This window comes from Pteropus vampyrus, unplaced genomic scaffold, assembly GCF_000151845.1.
Source record: "Pteropus vampyrus isolate Shadow unplaced genomic scaffold, Pvam_2.0 Scaffold84, whole genome shotgun sequence".
In the NCBI taxonomy this organism is placed as follows: domain Eukaryota; kingdom Metazoa; phylum Chordata; class Mammalia; order Chiroptera; family Pteropodidae; genus Pteropus; species Pteropus vampyrus.
In genome coordinates this window covers 2160925-2183774 of record NW_011888865.1, presented here as the reverse complement: position 1 = coordinate 2183774, position 22850 = coordinate 2160925, and the positions used below count along the sequence as shown (strand labels likewise).

Here is a 22850-nt window from a genome sequence, read left to right as displayed (position 1 = left end):
CCACATTCTACTGGCTAGTGCAAATCACAGGTCCATACCAGATTCTGAGGGAGAAGATAACACAAGGATGTAAATAATAAGAGGGATGGCTCGTTGAGGAGCCATCGATGTAACAGACTACCACACCCCATCCAGTCTGGGAGACACAAGGAAGAGGGCAGCCACTGTCATAGGAGGTTGTGCTCTGGAATTGCAAGAAGAGCAAGAGAAGAATGACAGAGTTAATCATATAAGCAGGGAAATGTATCGTATAAAATAGACAGTCATGTACTGACTACCTGCTGTATACAACATGCTATGCCAGGCATAGCTGGCAGGCAATCCATGGAGAAAGAAACAGTCCTGCTCTCAAGGAATTTTTCCTTTGAAGACATTTCATATGTATCTAGTGGAGCTTAGACCTGACCTCTAAGCTTTCCTAGCCTCCAAGTCTCTCTACAAGTCTGGAGCTCAAGAAGAGTTCTAAGGTGAAAATAAAAAGTTGGGAATTGCCAGTTAATGGATGGTATTTAATGCCAAGACAATGACGAGTTCATCTAGGGAAGGAGAATAGAGAGAGAAGAAAACGTGGCTCATCACCATTTTCTGAACCATACCCTGTGGCTCCAAGTCAAAGTACTCACCAAAATTTAGGATTCAACCAGGATGTTACTGGTAGGGATGGCAAGGCAACTAACAGGTTTAATTCCTTGTACCAGCTCCAATGGCCAGGATTCTAAAGCCTCTCCACGTTCGACTGGGAACAGCCTTGTGTTTGATTAGCAGTGTCTCCTCTGAGACGGGAAACAAGGTGTGGCTGCGTGTGTGCTACGCTTTAGCCATTCTGGGTCCGTGAGGAGCCTAGTGGCCTAAGCATCTGTGGTTCTGTGAGCGCTCACACTTGGTCCTTCTGTGACTCCTGCAGCTCAGTAGCGACTCAGAGGCCAAAGGAATCTGAAGGCTGATTTTTCTTCGCCAGGTGTTCAGGATAGTTCAAGAGCTAAACAAAACCTGTCCATTTGGTACACATGAAACTGCAGCTATTTCTTCTAAGTTACAAGAACATTCAGGAATATGCTCCCTTGGGTATACTCCACCCCCACGCCCACCCCTGACCCACTCTGGAACAAAGCAATGGATCATATAAAAGTAGGCATGCGAATACTGATCTGCAGGTCCCAAACCTGGCCTGGTGTTGTAAATATGAGGGGAGTTACCAAAAACAGACTCCGGGCTTCTACGCCATCAGAGGCCTGGATTGAGGCCTGGGCATCTGTATTTTTAAAGCTTTCCTGATGCTTCCAGTAGAGCTATGCAAAGATTGAAGTTTGAGAAACTCTGACAGATCACATACTAGAAGACGTGCTCTTAAAATGGCCCCAGCTCCCTCAATTTTCAGAGTCAGACTAGAGCCTGAGGTGATGGTTTAGGACCAATACACAGAGATTTCTCACACACTCCCCACAGGGGCCACGTAAGGAAAAACCCAGTACCTTCTCTGGACTCACCTGCCATGGCAGTCCACCTTGACAATACACCTGCTGCTCTGACAGTGTCCTTCCATCTGAAAACCTCCTGAGCAGGGCTCTGCCTGCTGCTTCTGCTGGAATCCCCTTTGTAACGAGGAACTCTAGCTGTTTTCAGGCCTGATGTAATTTTATTCCACATGTGGGGTTAGCACTTACACCTCTGGGCACCCTGGCCCAGAGGACATGTGGGGAGGAATCAAGCCTGCCTTTTCCCACCAACCAGCGCTCGCTTGGGCCTGATTCCCTGGCCTCAATCCTCGACCTCATAACAGCTGATAAGCATGGAAGGGGGAGATGGCAGATGCATTGGTTAGGTAAGGCAGTAGTGATTGTCTCATTCAGGGGATTTCTTATAAAAGCTTCCTGTGGAAATACAGAAAGCCACATCACCTTCCCAACAAATGTGTCTATTGTTTTGGAAGTTGACTTTTCAAATTGGTCCCGTGAGAGGATGTATTTTTCTGACAGTGAGAGAAGAGTAGCAGATACTGCGTTCAGCACTCTGGGATTGAGCTCTCTTTTCACCACTGAGGTGAGAAAAGTCATCATAGAAAGCTAGGAGCAGCACAAATAAATAATGTATCTAATCGTACATTTCCAGGGCTTTTAAGTAATGACTACAGGCCCAGCACTCTACTAGGCACTGAAATGAGATTCAAAAGAAATAAAAGACTTGGGCCGTGTCCTCAAGAATCTTACAGACCTTTCAAAAAGACAAAATTTCGAACAGGAAATAATTAGAGAAGAGTCAAGGTCTCAACTATTTGGTGTTGACCTTCGGTTCAGTGGGAATTCAGAGAAAGGAGCAATCAGAGATGATTAGGAAGAGATTGAAACTACGCAAATTCAGACTCAAATTTGAATAAGCAACAGGAGGAAGAATGCATTCCATATAGATGATACATCATGAGAAAAGCAAGAACACAGGAAAGGCAAGGAGTATGCAGAAGATTCTAGAAGACTGGCCTGACTAGAGATGAATGTGTGTTGGTTCAAAATAAAGTTAAGTAGGAAAGTTAAGCAGACTATGATAGGCCTCAAAACCTAGGCAGAGGGTTCTAATTATCAGAGCTCAGACGTAGAAAGAGTTTCAGCCGTCTAATCCAGTGGTTTTTAAACTAAGCTTCTCCAAGCCCCAGGCATTTACAGAGGTGCCTCAGGAGTGCTAGAAATGAAATATTTCCTACCAACCATATAAGATTTAAACCAATTAAAGAAATATTTCATTGTTTTTAATTGCTTTCTGTATCAGGGTTCTGCTGAAGGTTTCATCAATTGGAGAATTCTTCTGCTAAAAATGTTTGAAAACTACCAATCCACACAGTACCTTAACTGGGACTCAGTGCAGAGAGCAATAGGGAGCCGTGGTAGGTTCTTGAGTTACCAAAGTACTGAAATCGATAGGATGCGAAAGAAGATGAGAACAAAAGGCAGAGCAGTACCCTAACTCAAATTCTGCCTTCCCCAGGGCAATCTGCCCTGATCAGCCTGGCCTGAAACTCTCTGTTTGTAATCATAGATAACTTATTGGCTGTATAATTCATTTGCTAATTAGTTATGCCCTTTACTGTGACATCTCTTCTATAATGGTCTAGAGCTTTCCTTTAAAGCTGTTTTGGTCTCGAACCTTTCACAGTCAGAGCAGAGATGAGGCAAAGACGTGCCTGGACTGTTGTAAGAGAGGTTCAGGTATCATATACGCTGAGTATGGACTTTGCAGATCATTCCTTCCTAAGGTCTTATAACTCTGTAGTATCTCTACCTGACTGGTAGTACCTGGGTTGGGGGAAGGCAGGGGCAGAGAACATGACTTTATTCATGGTGGGCCCATGGTTAATGGTGAGGATTGGAATTGAGTGGTTGGTTGATTGGTTGGTTGGTTGGTTGCAGGATAAAAAGCCTAGCTATTAATTAGAATGGACTAAAAGTTATGAATTTGACCACATCTGAGGAAGCTCAGAAGAAGGAACTCTGGGACTCATTCTAGCTTGTCTGACCTCTGAAGAAGCAGGACAGTTTTCCAGTCTGTCTGATGTGGTTAATTGTTGACAGTCCAGCTCTTACATGTTCCCATCAGAATAGGAGCTGAATATTGCATGATGACAGACTCTCATGCTTGCAAGGAATCTGTCCTGGGTCACAGAAAGTGCTGAAGGTTGTAGCAAACTGCAAACTGGCATTTAAGTCTTTAGGACCTATTCATTTCTATCGTGGCCAAGCAGACCGAACAATTGAGAGAGCATGCAGTTCATTAGTTAAGGTCCGTCCTCAGGACTGTGCTGGAGGAAGCTCACTGACTGCAGAGAGGGATTCAGTGATGCCAGATAGCTGTTTCCTCTTCATTTTCCTTCAGCAGCCTGATTTTATCACCTGGTATCAGAATAGAAACAAAATCATGCCTGGACCTGTAAGTTTCAGATTATAGCAGAGAAGATGAGAGAATAGCAGGGTTTCTTTTTTTTTTTTTCTCATTTTTCTCATTGGATTAATAATAATAACTCTTATTTACTTAATTGTTTACCATGTGCAGACTCTGATACAAGCACTTAATACAATATTAATTCATTTAATTCTCACGCAATGCTCTGAGGTAGGTACTATTGTTAGTTTTATTTTAAGAGATGAGGAAACTGAAGTTTATAAAGTGTAAATACCTCACCTAAGAAAGGGGACTATATTAAGACCCCACCCACTAATAACGATTGTTAAAAGGACAAACTCTAGAGCTACACTGCCTGAGCTCGACCCTCTCACCTGCCACTTACTAACAAGCTACTTGATTTATCTGTGCCTCCATTTCCTCATTTCTAAAATGCATTTTGAATACTTACCTTGTAGCGTGCTTATGATGGAAAACTGAGACAATCCATGTAGAATGCTTAACATTATATCTGGTAATAGTAAACACTTCAATAATGTTTGCTGTGATTGTTAATTTAGGCAATTTCCAAACCCATTCTCCTTTAGGTGGTGCTTTAATGGTACTTCCATTCATGCATTCATGGTTGAGTTAAATTATCCATTAATACATCAGTCACTTCCTTCCATTGTTCCCCATTCATCTGTCCCCTGCATTCCAATACTACTTTCCTTCTTTCCCCCAGTTCTTCCTCCCGAATCTAATCTTAAGGCAGGCAAGGTGGGAACAGTCCTGGGTGTGATCCGTCTTCATCTTCAGATCCCCAGGATGTGCAATTAGTAAACACTTGGTCTCTACTCCCTACACCTAATTAGTTTAAGTTTGCTCAGGTGGAGGGGTGCTGTGTGTATTTGTGTGTACGTGTGGGGGTGAAATCCCATATTTTCTGCAGCTGTTTCAGCTGAGTGTTGTTTGGACCTTACAGACCCACCACTCTGAGAGCATTGTCCCCTTGCATAACCTAACATCTTTTTGTGTGACACATTTCTCAATACAGAAATGAGAAACAGAAATTTACCCAAGGATAGAAAAGTTTTAAATCTCCCCGGGATTAACCCACTGACACCCACTCACTTGGTGGCTGCACATATAGCACGTTATTTATTCTTGGAGCTGAAAGGAAGCCCTTGATAACTTCATCTCCTCCCACCCTCTCCCTTGCTCCCTCAGCTTCAGTCAGACTGGCCTCCTTGCTGCCCCTTCAACGTGTCATTTTTGATAGCCACAGAGCCTTTATGTGTGCTATTTCCCTAGCTTTTAATGTCCTTCTCTTTTCATGGCTATTTCCTTCTCACCATTCAGGCTTGGAGATGGGTCCACCCCCAGGCAGGGTCTAGTGTTGAAGCTCATACAAGGCAGGACGTTGGAACTGAGAGTCCTGAAGAAAATAGAAGCCTCAAATGGCTGTTTCTTCCCAAAGAAGAAACAGGCTCTGCTCCCTAACTTAGGGAGCTGGCAGGGAGCTTGGGGGAGCTGGCAGGGAGCTTGGAGGAGGTGGGGGACGGGAAATGTCTCTTGGAAGAAACCGAACACCAAGCCTTTGCCACATGTAAGTTTAGAATCCACATTTACAATATACACGTGGTGCAAAAATTCCCAAGTTAAGAAATGGGTATAAAATAGTGTCTCCTCTCAGCGATAATGGCAGAAGGAAAAGTAAAACTTCCCAGTAGGGACATTCCCAGAACCCATGTCGTGTGGAATTCCTTGAGGGGAAAAGTAATTCCCCAATGAAAATAAATTCGTGATCCACGATAATTCACATGGAAACAATTCTCAATGTGGGAAAATCAGATACACAACTAGAAGAACAATTAGAACCCCAGAAAAAAAAAAGGAATATTCTGAGAAAGATTATAAAGCAGCTATACTTAAATGTATGAAAGAGACATTTTTTATAAGAATGAAGTAATAAGGAAAGTACCCAACTTTATGGGGGAAAAATAGCAGGCAGATTTGAAAAAGAACCAAATAAAACTCCCGAAAATGAAAAGCAGAGTCATGGACATCCAGCAAAGAGCTCTAGTGTTAGGGAAAGACACCATCAGAAAACCTAAATCCTCAGAAATTACTGCCTGCAGTTATTTTAGAGACTCTCAATTCCTGTTCCTGAGTACCCAGAAAGGAACCAGGACACCAAGATGTTTTATTAAGAAAGATTTTTCTGAGCTGCTGTTGATGAAACAGGGTATTTCTTGAGGGAAAGAAAGGATGTATAAAACTGGAGTCCCCAAATCCCAGCTTCATTATTCCACACCAGCAAGAATGTAGTTATTCCAGACAATGCCATGGTATGGTATATTCACTCTCATATCCTGTCTCTCTTTCCGTGTCCTGCTCATTCACACGCACATTCTACAGTGTTCATTTGCTTAGATTTGATCAGATTGTTTTTTAATAAAGTCGGATAACTGGGAAAATTCCTGAAAACAAATGATTCGGGCAAGATAAGTTATGTAAAGAAAAAAGTATCTAGATATATACACACCAGACTGTTTGTAGTGATTACAGTTGGGGCATGGGGTTGTCAGAGATTTTTGCTTGCCAAGCCATTCATTTCTATCATGTTTGATTATTTGTGGGCAGGCATTTCTTTTGTAATTAAAAAAATAATGGATTTTTTATAACGAATTAAGCAGCAACTCTTTCCCAGAGACAGTTCCTTGCATTAAAAAATAATAAACAAACAAATAAATAAGCATTCCACCCTTCACTGGTGGATTGAGTGCTGGGCTAACCTCAGACAACAAAGCAATTCACATATGTTTACTCATTTAATATGGCAATCCTATTATGTAGATACAGTCATCATCCTATCCCACTAAAATAGAAGTGCCAGGGAGGGATCTTTGTCTCTTCTGTTCACTGCTGTATCTCAAGCACCCAGAACAATGCCTAGTGCAGTATGGATTCTCAAGAAACAGTTACCGAATGAATGCACACTTTACAGATGAGGAAACTGAGGCTCAGAGAGGTTAGAGAACTTGTCCAAGGTCACGCCTTTATCAAATTGTTGAGCCAAGCAGTGAACTCAGGTGGCCTAACTCCAGAACCCACCCTCTAACTTGGATACTCTCTATTTCTGTTCTTTTAATATGAAAGAAAAGACAGTTCAGCATACTCCAGACACCTTCTTGATAGAGTAGACAAGGAGGATAAATAAGAGGGAGGTCTTATGGAAATGAGGTAAGCTACAGAAGGCATTCCTAAAATTCAGTGTGCATGAAAATACTGAGCATCCTACTTAGCAGACTGATGTCTTCTCTCTCCAGTCTGTTCTAGGGCCAGGGTTGTACCCCCCTAGCCTCACCATAAGGGGGCGCTCTGGAGGGACCAGCCATCAACTCCCATTTTCAAAACTCTCTAGCTACCAGCGTGAAGGAAGAATCTCTTTTTTTATAATTGAGATAAAATTGGCATATAACACTGTAAGTTTAAGATTTACAATGTGTTGATTTTATACATTAATATATTCCAATGTGAGTACCACCATAGCCTTTGATAACACCTTTGTTACATTACATAATTATCGTTTATTTTTTGCAGTGGGAAAATTCGCCAGCATCCCAGTAAGTTGGTTGGCGCTTCCTTGTTCTTCCTTCTTAACCACCCAAGCAAGCATGGCCAGTGGTCCTCTTGCCCCTTCATTCACCAGAGCTGGGCGCCCCCTGCAGGCCTCTCCACAAACTACAAACCCAGCCAGTGCAGCCCACTCCCAGGGAAAAAGCTGAGGCTTTTTAGTTCCAGGCTTCTTCTGGTGGATTTAAAATGCTATAAACAAAGGTAAACCACTAAGCTTATGGCATACAAACAGCAAAGAGTTTCAAGATTTAATTTTAAAAGATAGTAAAGAGCATAACCGTTAGCTCGGAGCTCTGATTGTAATGTTTCAAGGGAGCCTTCACATTCGGAGTCCTTCCTTCTCAGTAGAGACGGTCATTGCTCAGTATTTTCACGAACACTGGATTTTACGAATGCCTTCTGTAGCTTACCTCATTTCCCTTCCTGACCCTCCCCAGAACTGTAATCTCACAGTCTTGGAATACACGAGCAAGAAACAACAAGCCCATTTGCTTCAACTTCTTTACTTTAAAGATGGGGAAACTGAGATCCAGAGAGAAAATTATTTCCCCACAGTCAGATGACGATAAAAGCAGTGGGAAAGTAAGGGGAACCGATCCAGTTGCTTGCTCTCATTCACAAAAATTCATGAAACATTTTCCAAATTCCTATTCAGCACATATTCATCATGTTTCCTCTGTACCCCAGAGTGTATCCAGTACAAAGAAAAGGCCGAACCTGAGGAATTCAGTTCTCCCTGAGATTGTAATATAGATACAAAAAATAATCAGAAAATAGTTTAAGGCAGCCTCCAGTTATCTGTTTATTAATTTATTTTTGTATTCATCTATCCATTCATTCGTTCAATGGACAGACATTTATGGAACTTAGCACTAAGTCAGTAATAGACTTTGTTCTCAAGGAGCTTACAGTCGACGGGGGGCAGGAAAAAAGATGCTCAAAGAATTACTGCTGGGTTTGTATAGATTGAACATGTGATGAGTTTAATGACCCTGCCTGCAGTGTCAATCAGGGCTGATTGGGGAAATAGGTGGTCAAAGGGTCTGGGACTTTTGGTTGGGTGTTAAAGCCTTCTTCTAGGAAAGATCTAGCAACTCACGTTTATAGAGCACCTACCTTGTGCTGGGTGCTTTACCTTTAATTATCACAACGGCCCTTAGAGATCAAGAAACTGAGGCCCAGAAAAGTTAAGTAACTTGCCCAAATTCAGCCAGCTAAAAATTGAAAGAGTTGGACTCGCCCCCAAACCATCTGACTCTAAAACCTGAGGTCATTTCCCACAGACTCTCTGCTGCCCGCTCCCTCAGCCAGGCTGCAAAGGCCCTCTGCACAGTGGCCTCATCTGAGTTAACTTGAATCCTTGAGGGTAAAGGAAATGGCTTGAGCTATTGTGATACAAAGATGCTTTGTCGCTGTGGCCTCTAGGAAAAGCCAGTGCCACTCCAAGGGGAGCTGGTGATGTCATATGGGATGTATGCCACTGGGCACTCCTGTACTGGGACTATTCTCTGCCATTCATTCATTCACACTTACATTTGTTCAACATTATTTACAGAGCCAGGCAAGTGTAGGGTCTGGGGCATACGGCAGCATGTCTGCTTGGTCTTCTAACGTAGGTGTCTGAAGCTGACTTGTCCAGAGGGCAGGAAAAGGGGTCATTTAAAATTCCTTCTTCAGCTGTCCTGCCATATGATGGTGAGTAAGACACCCTCCTATCCTCGAGGACTCTGCTTTGTGCCTGCTTTGGTCTGGTCTGTCACCTAATCTGTCTTAGTCTTTCCCTCTCTTCCCCTCCCCAACATTGGTTCACTTCCATCCCCAAAACCCACCAATTCACACTGGCTTCTCTGACCTTTTGTTTTCCTCCCCCAGACTAACTGTCATACTTCAAGGTAGGATTTAGCCAGTTCTCTGAGAAAAGGGCAGTTTAGACTCTGAGGAGATTGAGACATGATTGTATGACAGATGGTGCAAATACTATGGTGGTTCACCTGAATAGAGAGATCAGAATGAAATAAACAGATCAGAGAAGCTTTGTGGAGGGCATCAGTGGTCTCATGCCAAACGCTCAATCTATGGGCCAATCAGAACTGACCTAAGTGCTGACACTCCAAAGCCAACTGGTGGGTTGCTGGCTCAGAAAAGTGCATGGGCTTTATTAGCAGAATGTTGAGGAGTCCCCTAGAGGAAAAACTCAGGGCTGGCCTCTGACCTTTGAGAGGTCAGAGGGTCAGCAGATCAGCCACCATCCTCTTCCCAGCACTGGGATTTCTGGCGCCATTTGTGTGCTTGCCCAGGAAGCCAGACAAACTGAGGAGGAAATTGAAGAGGAAATCCAAACTGTTTCTAAAGCGTTTTCCGTCTGGCCTAGGACTGCTGTCAGAACAGAGACTGAGGAATGGCCACATTATTCTGGGACTTTTGCTTAGAAGTCACTGTTTCCTGTGACTGTCTTGTTACTTGATGGGAGTTTTCCCCATTAGGCCAGAACAGCTGCCATAGGAGCCCGTCAGTCTGGCTGCCAGAGTGGCGCTCACCAGGGGAGTCTCCCAGAGGGGGACCGGGGAAGGGAAGGGCCTCGGGGGTCCACTCTCACACACCCCACGCACGGCTGGAATCCCTTCCACGACCTCCGTGCCAAGTGGAGCTCTGGTAACTGCGGAGTCACTTAAGGGACCAGCAGCCTCTTTCCATCCAGTGTTTGAATCTGTGCCTTATATATAAGGTTCTAAAACTCAGTGTCCTTTTGACTTCCATGTGTTGGCTCTGCTTTTTCCCTCAAGACCACATAAGATTAGTCTACTTAATTCCCTGTCAGCAGAATCATTCTTCATGTCTTTGAAGATAATCATTATGCTTCATTCCACTTGGCTTTCTCTTTTTCAGGCTCGATATTCCTGAGCCTTCTCCAATCCATGGTTGATAGTTTCCTCACCTACAGAATAGTTCCCTGTCAGCCTTGTGGATTCTTTCCCAACCCCTCATTGGGGCAGGAGATTGAGTCACTCCATACATATCTGTGGAGGAGCTGCAGTGTGAGGGCTTCACTAGGCTGTGAGGTCCTAGAGGCGGGGGATGATGTCTTCTTCACATTCTAACTGGACTCTGGCTCCTACCTCCCACCCTCTTCTTAGGATCACCCCCTCATTACTACATTCATCTCTCTTCCATCCTGGTTCCTTTGTCTCACATGTACACCTCTCATCCCCAAAATGAATCCGTCCTTCAGCCCACATACCCCAATGGCTGTCACCCTCCCTCTACTTCACAACCGAGTTTCTTGAAATACATAATCACTGACATCTCCTCCCCAGTGCATTTACCCTTTAACCCCCTGCAGAATGGCATCCTCTCCACCACTTCTCTGAAAAGTGGTCTGGCAAAGGTCACAAAAAAATCTCCTCAGCACCAACTCCCAGACACTTCAAGATTCCTATTTCACTGGAACTCTCAGCCGCATCCGATCCGACTACTCTGTTGGGCCACCTTCCACCACGTTGGTGTCCCCACTTACTTTCCTTTGCTGGACTTTCTTCCTCTGGCCCCTCTGCTCCTGGGATGTACTTATGACTTGGAGTTCTGTCCTTGACCCTGCTCCCTGCTCACTGCACATGCTCTGCCTGAGACCCTCATCCAATCCCATGACTTGGACTTCTCACGATGCCTTGAACTTCATGTTCCTGTCCGCTGAGCCTCATGCAGTCTTCTGCTTCGTGAACATGTCCTCCTGGGCATCCCAGCACCTCAGAATCATCATGTGCCAAATCTGTCTTACCAAGTAAGCCTGTCCTTTCCCATCCCCACGCTCTGCAAGCAGTGGACACACCATCTCCCATCCTAGGCTCCTCCTTTTCCTTCGTCTTTCACATCTGGCCCGTTATGAAACCCTGCCTTAACCATTGCCTCCACAGACTCAGTGCCTACAATGTGCCAGGCCTTTTATATACATTATCTCATTAAATTCTCACAACAAGACTGCAGGGGAGGTATTATTATTCCACTCTATTATCAGCAAAGACTGAAATTTGGATTAAATCACTTGCCTAAGGTCACACATTTAGTAAGTGATAAAGCCAGACCCTCTCGATCCCAAAGCTCTCTACGCTCTGCCTTCCTAACTTCACATCTTTGACCCAGCCCGTCTTCTCCTGCTCTGTACCCACTGCCTTGCACCAGGACCCCGTGATCTCTGGCTGGAGCCATGTGCCTCGTCGTCTCCAGTATGTCCTCCCAGCTGTCCATCCCATCATCCACTCTGCTGCCAGAGTGAACTTCCTCTAACACATGCCACTTTCCTGCCTAAAGCCCCCCAGTGGGTCCTCTATGCCCTCCGGACAGTCTGGGCTCTTTATACGGGTGTGTAAAGGGGTGGCCCCTGGACTCTGCCTAGCCTCATGTCTCCCACCTACCCCCTTTTTCACACCCCTCTCCCAAGCCCCGGCTCTGTTTATTTTCCCAGAGCTCCAGAAAGGCCCCCAAGTCTCATTCCACATGCATATGCCGTTCCCTCTACCTGTGATGCCCTTCTCCTGTCCCCACCTCCACCTGCACACAGTCTGTCCCTAGACTTCTGCAATTCCTTCAAGCCACACCTCTGAGTCTACTGCTCTGTGAAGCCCTCACTGCCTTTGCCCCGAGCAGAGCTGCCTGCTCCTCTGAGGCCTCCCACATACCTAGCACACACCTTTACCATTGCCCTTATTGCCACGGTATGTTGCAATGACTTTGTTATTGTCTCGTGCCCCTTTGGACTATGAGATTCTTGTGCTTGCCTTTGTAATCTAGCAGGTACGATGGTCCCTTGTCCATGGCAGACACTTAGAAATGTTTGCTGGATTGAATTTTTCTATTATGCCTAGGGCAGTTCCTGGCACAAAGAGGTATACTCCGCCGTATACATTTCTTTAATAATTAAAACAAATGTCAGTGAATACTTGTGATGCCGTGTGATGCATATGCTATTACAGAGGTGTGTCCAGAGGATCATGGCAACCCAGAGGAGAGAATTGCTGCTACCCTGAAGGCAGGGAAAGCGATGGGTCAGAGAAAGCTTCCGAGAACAGGTGACGTTTCAGCTGGGACTTACAGTTTGCGTAGGAGTCTGCCTGAAGAACAGGGGCCCTCTAGGCCCTTGAGCAAAGATGTGGAGCTGCGCAGGGGCCGCAGTGTCTGGGAGGCAGTAGCACATGCCATGGGAGTTGGAGGACATGGGCAGGGGTTGAGCATTGAGGTTGGAGCCAAAGCGAACAGCACCTGAGGAGTTTGGACATAATCTCAAAGGCAGTGCAAGCCCTGTAAAGATTTTCGGAAATAAGTGGCCTGCACAGATTTCTGCTTACAGCAATAGGAAGGATGCATTGGGGGAGGGGGAATAAACCTGGAGGAGGTGAGATCAGTTACTGTAGGTTCCTGGTGACTGCAGTATTCCCAAGGAGAGAGGGCCTTGCCCTGAATCCACCCAGCCCTGCCTGCTACAATGTTCTTTCGGCAAAGGCTTGTGTCTTACAAAGTTCCTTTGCTTCAGATGCTGAGAGTGGGACACAGAAGGGTGAGTGAGGTCTCTGGTCAAATCAGTTCAGAAGATGCTGAGTTTAACAGGTTTCTTGATGCATGACTTTTCAGAGCCTTTAATATATGTAACATTCAGAGTTTCCCAAATGGAGATAGCCTTGAAAACTCTTTGTGAGAGCATCTCAAGGGACTCAAGTTTTATGAAATATGTAAAATAGAAACAAAGACCTGGAATGTTCATGTCAACCCTGGTTTCTGGGAGGAAAAGAATAAATAAAAGGAATAGCTTCGCATTGAGTAACTATTGATGTTCTCACTGAACACTCTGCTGTGAGAATCTAGTGTGTGTTATTCTTTGGGAGAACAGAATGGGATCCCATAGAAATATGAGTGATAGCTTTTAGTCATTCTGTTTGGAGGACTAAATTCATCTGCTCCTCCCAGGTCCCTTGTGTTTGTTCAGGCCTGAAAGAGGTCAGACCCAGGTGTTTGAAAGAATGGCAGGTCCTGACCTATGGAAAGAGAAACCAGGTCGGCTACCCCTGGAATGTTCTGCTCTCACTGCATACCTCACGCAGCTTTCAGTCAGCTTGCTGGAAGGAAGGATAGAACAGCTACTTCAAAATCGTCTTACCCTAGGGAGGCTGCATCCCAAGTGGCAGGTACCCAGCTCTGTTGGTCCTGGCCTGGGTCTTGTCACATTGTCACATAGCTCACTAAGGCTCCCAAGCACAGGTCACCATTTGCAGGCTTCTTGCTTGAGCCCTGAGGAAAAAAAATTTAAACATCCACCCACCTATCAGCCTTGTGTCTTTAAATGAGCCCTGACCTTGAAATGCCTTCTCTGGCAGCTCCAAAGCCATTTCCCAGCTGAGTCCCCCGGGTTGAGAAGTTCTGGCAGCTCTGTGTGTGGCTTGAAGGAGGTGCCTCTTTCCCCATTGCAGGAATTCTCCCCTGGAGAAACATCAGATATTCCTCAGCCCCTGGCAGGGCTTCCTGGTGAAGAGTTCAAAAAGGCAGAAGGGAACAGATAAGCAGGAGCCCCCGCAATGAGGAGTGGCCTCTGGTAGGCAAGAAGGTCAGCAATACAGTGTCGGCACTAAAATCAGGAAACTGCCCAGAGCCCTGAGGAGGGGGCCTGAGCAGGGCCCCTTTCAAGGCCTCCTGCTGCTGCTCCAGCTGTATCACCGGGAGGGTGGCCCCCTCGGCCCTGCTCACTTAGCTAGTCTGCTGTGTTTTAGCTCCAAAGGGATTCTAAAATGCTGAATCTCCAGGTTTGCCTATCGCATGTTGCCCTTACTCAGAATGGTCAAACCTCCCTACTTGGGACTTGTAGAATTATCTGACTAAGCTTCTAGTGTATCTACTCCAACCCTATAGTAAGTAGCCCTCCACCACTCTGAGCAGGAAGCTGAGACCCACAAAGAAAGGGGATTCACTTGAGACTCAGAGCTTATGTCAGAGATAGAGAAAACACAATTTTCCCATCGCCCACTACAGTGTTTTCTTCACCACATGGCACTTCCTTTCTCAAAGGAGAAGGAAATTCGACTTTATCATCTACTTAGCTTTCTCTTTTACAAATTCAGATTGCCATTATAACTGAACTAAGTTCTAGAATCAGATGCAGGTTCCAGCTCCACCACTTTGCAACTGCTGTGGAGTAAATAGCCCCTGGGCAAACATCTGTAGCTCAGGATTCCTGCTCTGAAACAGCACCTACTTCATAAAGTCATGTGAAGATTAATTGAGATAATATGTAAAGAGCTCGGTGAGAAGCCCAGCAGGTAATAAACACTCAATAAAGTTTAGTTATTTTTGTTAACACTTGTTAGTAATAGTAATCTAGTATGTTCATGGATATATGTAAGGCAATTATAATTAACATCTAATTTGAAAGTCTATTGCCTGTATTTGGATATACATGCATGAATTGAAAAAAGTTTTTTTCACCTAAGCCATTTAAATTTTCACTTTGAAATTGTTTTTGTTCTTAATTGGCTTTCAGTTTAACAAGTTGGCAGGCAAACTCACAACGCTAAATTCCCACCAATTCTTTCACATATCAACCCCTTCCTAAAACGATTTATGGAACAACTGTAGTTTATCATAGGTGCTCAGTAGATGCTTTTGGATGGATGGATGGACGGATGGAAGGATGGACGGATGGAAGGTGGACAAATGGATGGTAGATGATGCTAAGAGAGCAATTGAAGTAACCACCCTTGGTTCACACTGGCTTGTGGTCTGGTTTCATGAAAAGCCTCAAAAGAAGGGCCAAGGGACTGGGAGAAAATGGAGAAGAGTCTAAAGGTCTTACTGGAGACAAAGAATAGGTAGCGGAATTGAGGGAGGTGGGGAGAGGCCGCGGTCACAGACTGAAATGGGCAGTGTGATTGTAGAGCCGGACTGGTTCCTGGTGAGGAAAGGTCCAGGGAGCAGCCTTGGGGAGGGGAGTCCAGAGCAGATAGGGCTCTTCTGGAGGTCTCAAGGTCCAAGGGGGGCCTAGGAACTATGAGTCTTGGTTACTGCAGGGCAATTGCATAGCTTGTTATGCAATCCCAAATTAGGATTAAAGCGACCCAGATTAATGAGATTTTCACTCAGTATCTCAGCAAATTGCTCCCTGGAGAGGTTATCATATAAAACTGAATATAGTATGAAAGAGTAATAATGCACTAAACAAAAGTATTTATTTATAATTCTTGCTTTTTTTTTTTTTACCTCAGAGTGGTGTTATTTAAAGGTCGTGTGTGTGTGTGTGTAAGAGAGAGAAAGACAGAGACAGAGACAGAGACAGAGAGAGAAAGGAGAACATGCATCACATTCTTTTGTTGTCTGACCTTTTCAGCATTTTAGCTCCAGGCCAGTTGTGGAGCCACACTGGGAGTCCTGTGAGGGTTATATATAGCAAAATGTCACCAGCAACTAAAGACATTCTGTTCCTCCTCTCAACCCAAATACTTGAAATTCACACCCTGAACAAAAATTCACATTAATTTTGGCTTGGTGAGCATAGAGCATTATATTTGTGTGCAGGAGGTTTTATTTGTTGTTTCTCTTCATTGTACAAGGAGAAGGGGGCTGGATGGTGGATCAAGAGACATAGCCAGCCCCCCCACCCACCCCTACATCCATCAGCACTTGCTCTGTGACTATGAATACTAATCGTGACCAGAATAACACATATGTTTAGCACTTTACAATTTAAAAGTCACCCTCGGCTTTTAATCCTCACAACAGCCCACAGAAGTTGGCCAGGTAGATATTATAGTGCCCACTGACAGATGGGGAAACTGAGGCAGAATAGAGCAATGAAGTGACATGTGCAGGATCACTCAGTTGTGTGCAGCAGAGCCACATCAGGTCTGCAAGCCTCCTGACCCCAGCTCAGAACTCTTAGCCCTAGACTGTGGCAAGTCACTGCCTCTCCATTTCTGCACCTGTGACATGAACCCTTTTCCAGATCCCCTACCAACAGCCCCAACTTGCTAAGGTTCTAGAAGGACCATGGTAGGAACAAATATTTGCCTGCCCCTGGCATTTCTACTGTACAGGGTAAGTCATACACAAAATTATGAGGTTGGAAAAAATGTCTTCTGGGCCATTTCAGTGTTACCTCCTCATAGCCACCAGCTCATCAGACAGACGCCCCTTTCCCCCATAGCACGGGAAGCCCACACAGAAGTGTGTGTCTCACCCACCTTTTCAGCAAGGTCATAAATCATTCTTCCCACAGCTGGTTCCAAGCCTCTAATTCCACCAGCTTGGGAATGACAGGCCACTTCTCCCTGCCACATGCCCCGACACTCCTTGCTGATCGATCATTCAGGGCATTTTTTCTCAATGAACATGACCTCAGATACTGTTAGTCACAAATTGACCCATGAGATGATTTTTTTTTTTGTCCACGGATTAAGAGCTTTTTAATAATTCGTATTACCCTTGCTTCCAGAAAGACTCCAGTAAGGGACACAATACAACAAAACTGTCAAAATCAGGATCGAAGAGCAAGAATGGAGTTGGCGGGGAGGGGAGAGATGTGTGCAGATAGCCTAGGCGGAGGGCAGCTATTGCCCAAGACCAGAAAATTGAGCTCTCACATTCCTCATGGACAATGTCAGCAGGAAAAATAGGTTGTAAATCTAGTCATTTTTAAAGAAATACAAACATTTTTCTGACCCTGAAATCTAGGAGGCAGTTTTAGCCTAGATTATGACTAAGGCATCTCAGGCAGCTTGGTGAGCACATCTTCACCCACCAAGGTGGCGCTTTTCAGAGTTCTCTAAACTGTCAGATCAGAACCATCTAGGATTCTCGTTAAAAATGAAGATTCTTGTGCAGCATGAGGCCCACAGGTAGTAATTAATACTGCATCGTATACTTGAAGCTTACTAAGAGATCTTAAATGTCCTCATCACTGAAAAAAAAAAGTAATTGTGTGAGATGATGGATATGTCAATTAGCTTGATGGTGGTGATCATTTCCCAGTGTATATCAAAACATCACATAGTACATCTTAAATACATATGCAATTTTTATTTGTCGAGTATATCTCAGTAGAGCTGGAGGGGAAAAATGCAGATTCCTGAGCCCTACTTTAAACTCACTGAGTGAGAATCTCTGGGAGATGGGCCTGGCGATTTGCATTTTAAACAAGTTTACTAATTTTTCTGTACCTGCAAGACGGAGAACTCCTTCACCAAGGTATAAGTAGATGACAATAGCTTAATATGGTGGCCTTTCCCAGCCTTCTTTGCATCTTATCGAGGAACAATGCTGGAGCCCAGAAGAATCTCTAGTGGAGGAACTCGAGGCCTCAGCATCCACCCAGGGAGACATTGTGAGGCTGCAGAGGCTCCCAAGGCCCCAGTGCTGAGCATGCCAGGCATTCTGCATGCACTTGAGTGTAGAGTGAAATTTCCACTGGGATTTCAGATGGCTACAAGCCAGAGAGAGCAGGCCCCATCTCAGCCCTTCCAGCATCCCCCCAGTGTCTGCCATCCATAGCCCATGGAAGCCACTAGCCCATGTAGGAGGCAGTGAGGTGAGCTCGGCTGACCGCCATGCCCGCTGCCCATACTCTCCCTTCCCCATCCTCATCCATGAGGCAGGCAGAACCCAGGGGTCTGGGAACCAGCCAGGTGGCAAAAACCTCGGTGAATGAGCCATGCCACACACTCCCACCCGCTGGCCTGTGCTTCCCCACTGCCCAGTGCAGGCTGGGATCTGCCAGGGAGCTGCCTCAGGGAGTCAACGATGTGTTCTTTCCTCTCCCTCCCCCCAGGTTTGGAATAAATTGCCTCATCCAGTTTGAAGACTTTGCCAATGCCAACGCCTTCCGCCTGCTCAACAAATACCGCAACAAGTACTGCATGTTCAATGATGACATCCAAGGTAGGTTTCCACCCCACCTGACAAAGCCACAGAGGACCAACACCTTCTCCCAAGGCTCACCTGGATGCCAAAGAAGGGGTACCTCGTAGCTGGTTCACTGCCAGCAGCTCTTGAAGAAAGAGCATTAAACCTGCATTCACCTCTCATGTGGATAACCCTTAGCTCTGTGACCTTGAACAAGTCCCTTAACTTTGCTAAGCCTCAGACTTCTCATCTGCAAAATGGAGATCATACTACTTCAGAGGAAAGTAAGAATTATATGATTTAATATATGAAAAAAATATTTTAAAATGCTGTCATTTTCTAGTTAGTCGAACTTGGACAGATCATGTCTCTGAGCCTCATTTTCATCATCTTTTCGATACGGACGATAATAACTGCCTTAAAAGATTATTGTGAAATTTTAAAGTACAATGGAAAGTACTAACACATAGGACTCTCAGACCAAGGCATCAATCACCATAAAAATGACCTTCCCCAGCCACAGGAAGTTGCTCTTATTTTCCAAAACAAGATGTGTCTCTGTCAGGGAATTGGAACAATTCCTTCGCCTAACTTGGTGCTACTCAGAATGTGTGTTGCTCAGAATGATACCCCGGAAAGACCCATATAGGCACCAGGGCCCCAGAGCACGCCAAAAGCCAATGGGAAACATCTTCTGATTAAATCAGGCTCAACTTGGTTTCGTGTTCTATGGACCAGAAATACCTGAAGGCCCTTCCTTCTTGCTGTCTAGATGCCAGTATATGAAACTGGAGTGGAAGGGGTGGTTCTCAGGGATCATCTGTCTTCATCCAGGCGTTCTCAGCAAGGAGCTTTATGTGTTATGCCTAGTATCTTATAAAGCCCAAGAGAAACCTGGATGCTGTGTGGGTTATATTATTTAGCAAATGAAGTTTGGCAAGCAAAATTTTTTTAAAACTAAGGTTTCATGTGAGGTAAAAAGAACAAGTTGGTGGGGCGCAGGCATTGGTCCTTGGGAGTAAAAGATTGGCAACACCTCATTTTGCAGATGAGGCCAAAGAGGTCATAACTTTTCATCAAATGAGCTAAGAGGATTCAAATTCAGGTAACAATAGCTAAGGTTTAGAGCCCAATATTTATTATACATCAGGTACTGTTCTAAGCATGTTACACATTTAATCCTATGAGATATTATCATTTCTGTCTTATAAATGAAGAAAATGAGGTACAGAGAGACTGAGTAACTTCCATAGCCAATAAGCATAGAGTCAAAATTTGGACTGTAAAGTCCAAGTTCATAATTACCATTCTATTCCCAGATCTTATACTCCTACTACAAAACCAAATGCTTCTTTCCTGTGGTCCACATTAAGGGCTAAAGAAATATGATAAATCGTTGTGGGGTTTTTTTGTATTAGTTATAAATTTTCAAGAGACAGAAAAACGGTTAAGCATATTTTAGATCATTAAGATCAAAACATATGACTTCAATATCTGAAGAGTGGCTGCTCGGAGAGAGAAGACCCAGAAAGGAAAAGATGACACATGGCATCCCCCTAAGCCTGTCACCATTCTGTTCCCCCAGCCCTGATGCATGGGCCTGGGACTGGCATCAGAATCCAGGAGCACTGGCTGGGGGAGGAAGGCATTCCCTTACTGCCCGCTGGTCATCTCACCGGCAGCCCAGAGGGCTGGGGTGTGCCTGTGGTCCTGGAGGAAACACCTGCTGGCTAGCCCATGACCAGCTCCCCCGTCATGGCACTCACCCATGAGTCAGCAAGAGGACAGCCATCCCCCTGAGCCCATCGGGCTGTCAAGGCCAGAGGGTGGAAGTGGAAAACAAGGCCATGTGGGGGGCACACCTGGTGCACAGACTCCAGATGTGCAGACACACGCACAGTCACGTGTGTATACATCCTCCTAAACACGGACATGGGGACACATCCAGGTCCCGCAGTCCATCCGCTCCCAACGCCCCCACACTGCTGCCAGAATACATCTCTGAGATGAACTATGACTACAGACCCCTCTTCATGGGAAAGTTCTCGCTCCTTCACTGGAAGTGTATGGCTTCAGGATCTGCCTGTGTGTGCCCCACCTCCACCCCAACTAACCTCTCTCTCTCTGCCCTCTGACCCACCCTTACCTTTACCTTATGACTTCCTTTCCAGTCAGTTTTCCCTACGTGTGAAAGTTCTGCTCCTTAGCTTTGGGACACCCTCCCCATCGCCTTGGCCCGCGCAACTCCTACTCACCCTTCAAGACTCAGTTCAAGGCTCTCCTGTCCCAGGGAAGGCCCCACATTGGCCCCCAGTCAGATTTGAGTACACACCAGGCACTCCTACAGCCACCTGTGCTCCCCTCTGTCAGTTTTCTTACCCCAAATTGCCGGCTCTGGGTTCCTGTCTCCCCCAGAGATGTTAAGCTTATGGAGGCAGGAACCACATCTTATGTATTCTCATTCCCCAGCTTCCAGGACAGTGCCTGGCATGCTGTAGATGCTTCACAAATGTTTGAAGAATAAACGAATGAAATATACACATGGCAAATAGACATTCTCATAAGCACGTCAACCCGTTCATATGTGTCGATCCCAAGGGCACTTCTTGATAACGTCCCGAACACTCCACACGTCTCAGAATCTGCTTACCAGGGAACCCAAGCTGTGCGAAATAGTAACATTTTTGCATGCATGTAGAACTGTAGGTTTGGAAAGTGTTTTTCATTCCCATTTTCTTTCCCACAACTTTCTTGCAACACCCTCCTCCCACTTCTGAGTAGGAAAGACATTGCTGTCCCGTGTCACTGATGAGGAAACTGAAGTTCAAGGGTTAAGTTTTGCTCCAGATCACATAGCCAGACAAGCGCAAAACTGGGACTAGTTATTTCTGGATAATAATAACTGGAACGTAGTTATTTCTGACTCAGAGCTCTCCACTCTGCCTCCATGACATCAGGCTGCCTATTCTCCTGCGTGGGCGAGGAGGTGCAGTGAGTCTTCTTGTTAAGGATTAAATTCCAGACCCCACCCAAGTGTGTGGGGGGGTCTTTGCTCTCCAGAATCCTGGTGCTCTCCTCACCTTTCTCATTTTCTCCTCTAACTCCCACAGTTTACAGACCCAAAGATGAGCCCTGGGGAGGGAAAGGGACTTGCCCACAGTCACCAGCTGGTTAGTGATGGGTCCAGGGCCAGAAGCCTATGATGTATATTCTCATTGCTAAGTGGGCAATTAGGAGACTGATGAGGAATTCCAGGACTAATGGGGCAACGTCCAAGTTTAAGCTCATAGTAGAAAAGGCCCCCTTTACCTCCAAATACAAGGTAAAGAGAAATGAAACATAAGACTACATAGCTTTGCTCAAAAATAGAAAAAGGAATGCCAGCATACACAGTATTGGAGAGGGCTGGGAAGAGGGGAGGAGGGAGACAGCAATCACAGTGGATCAGAAACCAAAACTATGCCACATGTGGTTGCTGGGGACAGGCCAGTCCACCCCAGCAAAACCTGTGGTCAGAATTCGTTAGAATCCCACACATGGCGGGGGCTGGAACCTGGCTGCCCAAATGAAAATGAGACTGGGCCGTGCTGCCTGCTCTGAACACCAGCCCAGCCTCATCAGTGAAACAAGGAAAGACATGACTGAAGGCCTAAGGATCCCACCAGCCTGAGCTCCATGAGGGCTGGGTCATGCCTGGTGCTGAGCAGGAACTCAGGCACATGGTTTAAAGTGTCTCCCAGCCAGTGCCGCTGTGACACACATAGGGGGACTCACTGACCCCACAGGGCCGACCGTGGGGCGGAGCCTCTGGAGCCCCATCTGGAAGGGTAAAGTGCTCCCCAGGGCTGTCGATGGTCCCCTGCCCCTCTGGCCCCAGCTCAGACTCACAGAAAGCCTCAGCTGCCCCAAACTGGTTCTCGGTGATCAGGGCTGCCAATGCAATGACTAATAGCTGGCAGCCTCTTTAGGAATTTTGGAAAAGGCAGAGAGGCTCAGGTGACTTTGTTGTTTCAGCTGGGACCAGGGAAGCCTCCCTGTTCTTAGGGGAGAAGAGAGACCTTATGGAGGGACGGTCATGCTGGTGGCCGGGCCAGCTGCGTCCTTCCAAAGGAGCCAAGTCCAGGACACTGCTGGCCTAGGGACCACAGGCCCCCAGCCTCTAGTGCTAGCTGCCCACGGGGTGTGACTGGGGACAGGAAAACCCAGCTGGCTTGTCAGCTCCAGAGCATCCTTTTACCCCACCAGCCTTCCTTGGACCTGCACTGTCCCCAAGTCCCACCACATTCCTGCGGGGCAGACGGCCCCTCAGGGTGCCTGTGTAGCGTATTCAGCCATCATCACCCCTTCACACTTTCAAGGTTTGTGAGCCAGAGAGCTTAGCAGTCAGACATTGGATTGAGACAAGTTAGGTCTGAATCCCCACTTTTCCGCTTTGTGGCTTTAACCGAGTGGCTTAAATCCTCACAGCC

The 22850-nt window shown here is 45.8% G+C and overlaps 1 protein-coding gene across 1 annotated transcript in view; it reads left to right on the top strand.

Moving 5' to 3' along the window:
- Positions 1-22850, top strand: part of ME3 (malic enzyme 3) — a 193591-nt gene that overhangs the window by 151335 nt on the left and 19406 nt on the right. Inside the window, exon 7 of the mRNA XM_023532493.1 lies at positions 18308-18417. Coding sequence (XP_023388261.1) covers positions 18308-18417 — 110 coding nt within the window. The remainder of the gene's footprint in view (positions 1-18307; positions 18418-22850) is intronic.